This window comes from Frankliniella occidentalis, unplaced genomic scaffold, assembly GCF_000697945.3.
Source record: "Frankliniella occidentalis isolate FOCC.00 unplaced genomic scaffold, Focc_3.1 Scaffold59, whole genome shotgun sequence".
NCBI lineage: Eukaryota > Metazoa > Arthropoda > Insecta > Thysanoptera > Thripidae > Frankliniella > Frankliniella occidentalis.
Window position 1 is genome coordinate 17,647 of NW_026267189.1, and position 2,323 is coordinate 19,969.

Genomic DNA, 2,323 nt, shown 5'->3' on the forward strand with positions numbered 1-2,323 from the left:
GGGGGAGGGCGCTCGGTGACAGGGGCGGGAATTGGGAGAGAGGGAAAAGGGGTGGGGGGGCAAGTTGGCTCGGAGACGGAAGCGGACATCCGAGTGGTGCTGAGCTGTCTTGCCGGGGGTGTCCCACGGTACGGCTCGGGGTGCGCCACCCCCCCTCTCCTCCGCCCACGTCGACACTCTCGAAGGGGAAGGGGGGCACCACCGGCAAACGGAACGGGGCGGATAGAGACACAGACAGACGGACGGACGGACCCGGGGGGATTGACTCGACTTCTAAGACTTCCCCTCCTCAATGTTATCTTGCCCGCAATCCAATTACGAGGGGGGCATGCAAACACATCACATCCATCTGATCCGCCCCCCGCCCGGACGGACGGCCGGATGGACGACGGGGCGGCCGGGCAGACACATATGGATGGATGAAGCCCCAGCGATGCGAATCATCCCGACGCCAAAGATGATGACCTGGCGCGACGCGGGATCAGACTATACTGCTGTAGGTCGACACGTGGAGAGGGGCAGCCTCTAAGGCGCCGGTGGGACTTCCCCCCGGGCCCCGCGGGAGGGCCACGTGGACTGTCAACACAAGGCGCTGAATTATAAGGAAGGGCGGGCGCGGCTTTGGCGCGGCTGCGGTCGAGGCAGCAGGGGTGACCGCAATAAGAGGGGCCGCTGCCTTCGTGACGGCCAAAAGGAGGGGCAAAAGAAGGCTAATAAGCGGCATGCATTTTGAACGAGGCCATATCGACGGGGAGGGCACGGCGTCGTATCGCGGCGAAAAAGGGAGGGGCGGCGTGCAACAAGTAGCGTGCGGGGGCGGCGGCGGCGGCTGCTCGGGGGAAATCGAGAGAAAAAAAGTAAAAATTAGATGCTGCTGCTGAGAATACTCACGGTCCTCGTGCTTCATTCGGTAGCTAAACGACATGGACTGCATGCTGTCGTAGGGCCCGTCGCCGGAGTTGCAGTCGGACCGGTCGAGGCTGTCCAGGCCGGAGGCGCCCCGGAGCACGCCGTAGTCGGGCGAGCCGCCGTGGTGGGCGTGGGTGGCCGCCATGAGGGCGGGGTGCAGCAAGGGCGGCAGCGGCGGCGGCGAGTCCCGCATCGGCAGCGGCGGCGACGCCGACATGTGCGGCACGTGCGAGTAGAAGGGCGAGTAGGGCGAGAACACCTGGCTCTCGTGCAGTCCGGGGTTGGGGATGGCCACCGAGGTGGGCAGGGACACGGGGAGCATTGGGGGCGGGCCGTGGGGGCCGTGGGGGCCGTGCGGCCCGTGGGGGTGGTACGGCCGCTGGCTCGGGGGCGGCGGCGAGTCGGGGTGGCCGTGCATGGGCCCGCCGCTGGGGCATCCCCGCTGCTGCAGGTGCTGCTGCTGCTGGGGCGGTGTCTGCTGCTGGGGCGGCTGCTGCGGCGCCGCCTGTTGCTGGGGCGGCTGCGGCGTGGCGGTGGGCGTGCGCGGGCTGCCCGAGGGCGGCGGGTGCTGCGGCTGCGGCGTGGTGGCCCCGTCCAGCGGCGCGCCCAGCGGCCCCAGCATGCCCTCCTGCGCGAGGAGGCGCGACACGGTGCGCGGCGTGATGCGCGTGTCCGTCACCTTGTGGCGCTTCTTCTTGGCCGTCACCACGAGGCTCAGGGCCTCGTTCTGCTCGGGCACGCCCTCGCGGTGCTCGAAGGGGTTGACGCCGAGCCCGGACATGGAGTAGAGCGCGGCGGCGGCGGCCGCGTTGGGCAGCTTGGGCGTGGGGAACATCATGGAGTTGGGCGACGGCCGCACCGGCATCATGTCGGCGGGGCTGCCGTTGGAGGGCGTGCCGGGGCAGGCCGCAGACTGCGTCGGCGTGTTGGGGTTGCCGCTGGGGCCGAACGCGCCGCCGTTCATGCGGGGCCCGTTGGCGCCGCGGCCCTCGCCGAGCACCTTGGTGCGGGGCGACTTCCGGTCCAGGAGCTGCGACGCGAGTAGCAGGTCCTTGTTGAGCTGGTCAGAGTCGCTGGGCTTGAAGCGGCGCTGCTGCATGTACCGCGAGACGATCGAGTCGACGAGGTTGGCCACCGACGAGCTGATCTCGGACTTGAGCACGTCCGCCAGGCCGTCCAGGTCGACGGGCGCGCTGCGGAACATGGCGAACCTCTCGGAGAAGTCCTTCTGGTGGTGGTGCTGCTGCGGCTGGTGCTGCTGCATCTGCTGCTGGTGCTGCTCGCGGCGCTGCTCCTGCTGCTGCCGCTGCTGCTCCGCGGCCTCGGCCTTGGCGGCCTGCTGCTCCATGAAGAGCTTGTGGCTCACCCCCAGGTACATGCTCAGCGCCGACGAGTGGTGCTGCGCGGGGTGGGG

At 69.3% G+C, this 2,323-nt stretch overlaps 1 protein-coding gene across 1 annotated transcript in view; it reads right to left on the reverse strand.

Annotated features, from left to right (window-relative positions):
- LOC113213620 (homeobox protein prospero) overlaps positions 1-2,317 on the reverse strand; it is a 19,957-nt gene extending 17,640 nt beyond the window's left edge. The window contains exon 1 of the mRNA XM_052267800.1: positions 892-2,317. Coding sequence (XP_052123760.1) covers positions 892-2,287 — 1,396 coding nt within the window. The 5' untranslated portion in view covers positions 2,288-2,317. The remainder of the gene's footprint in view (positions 1-891) is intronic.
- Positions 2,318-2,323: the final 6 nt, after the last annotated feature.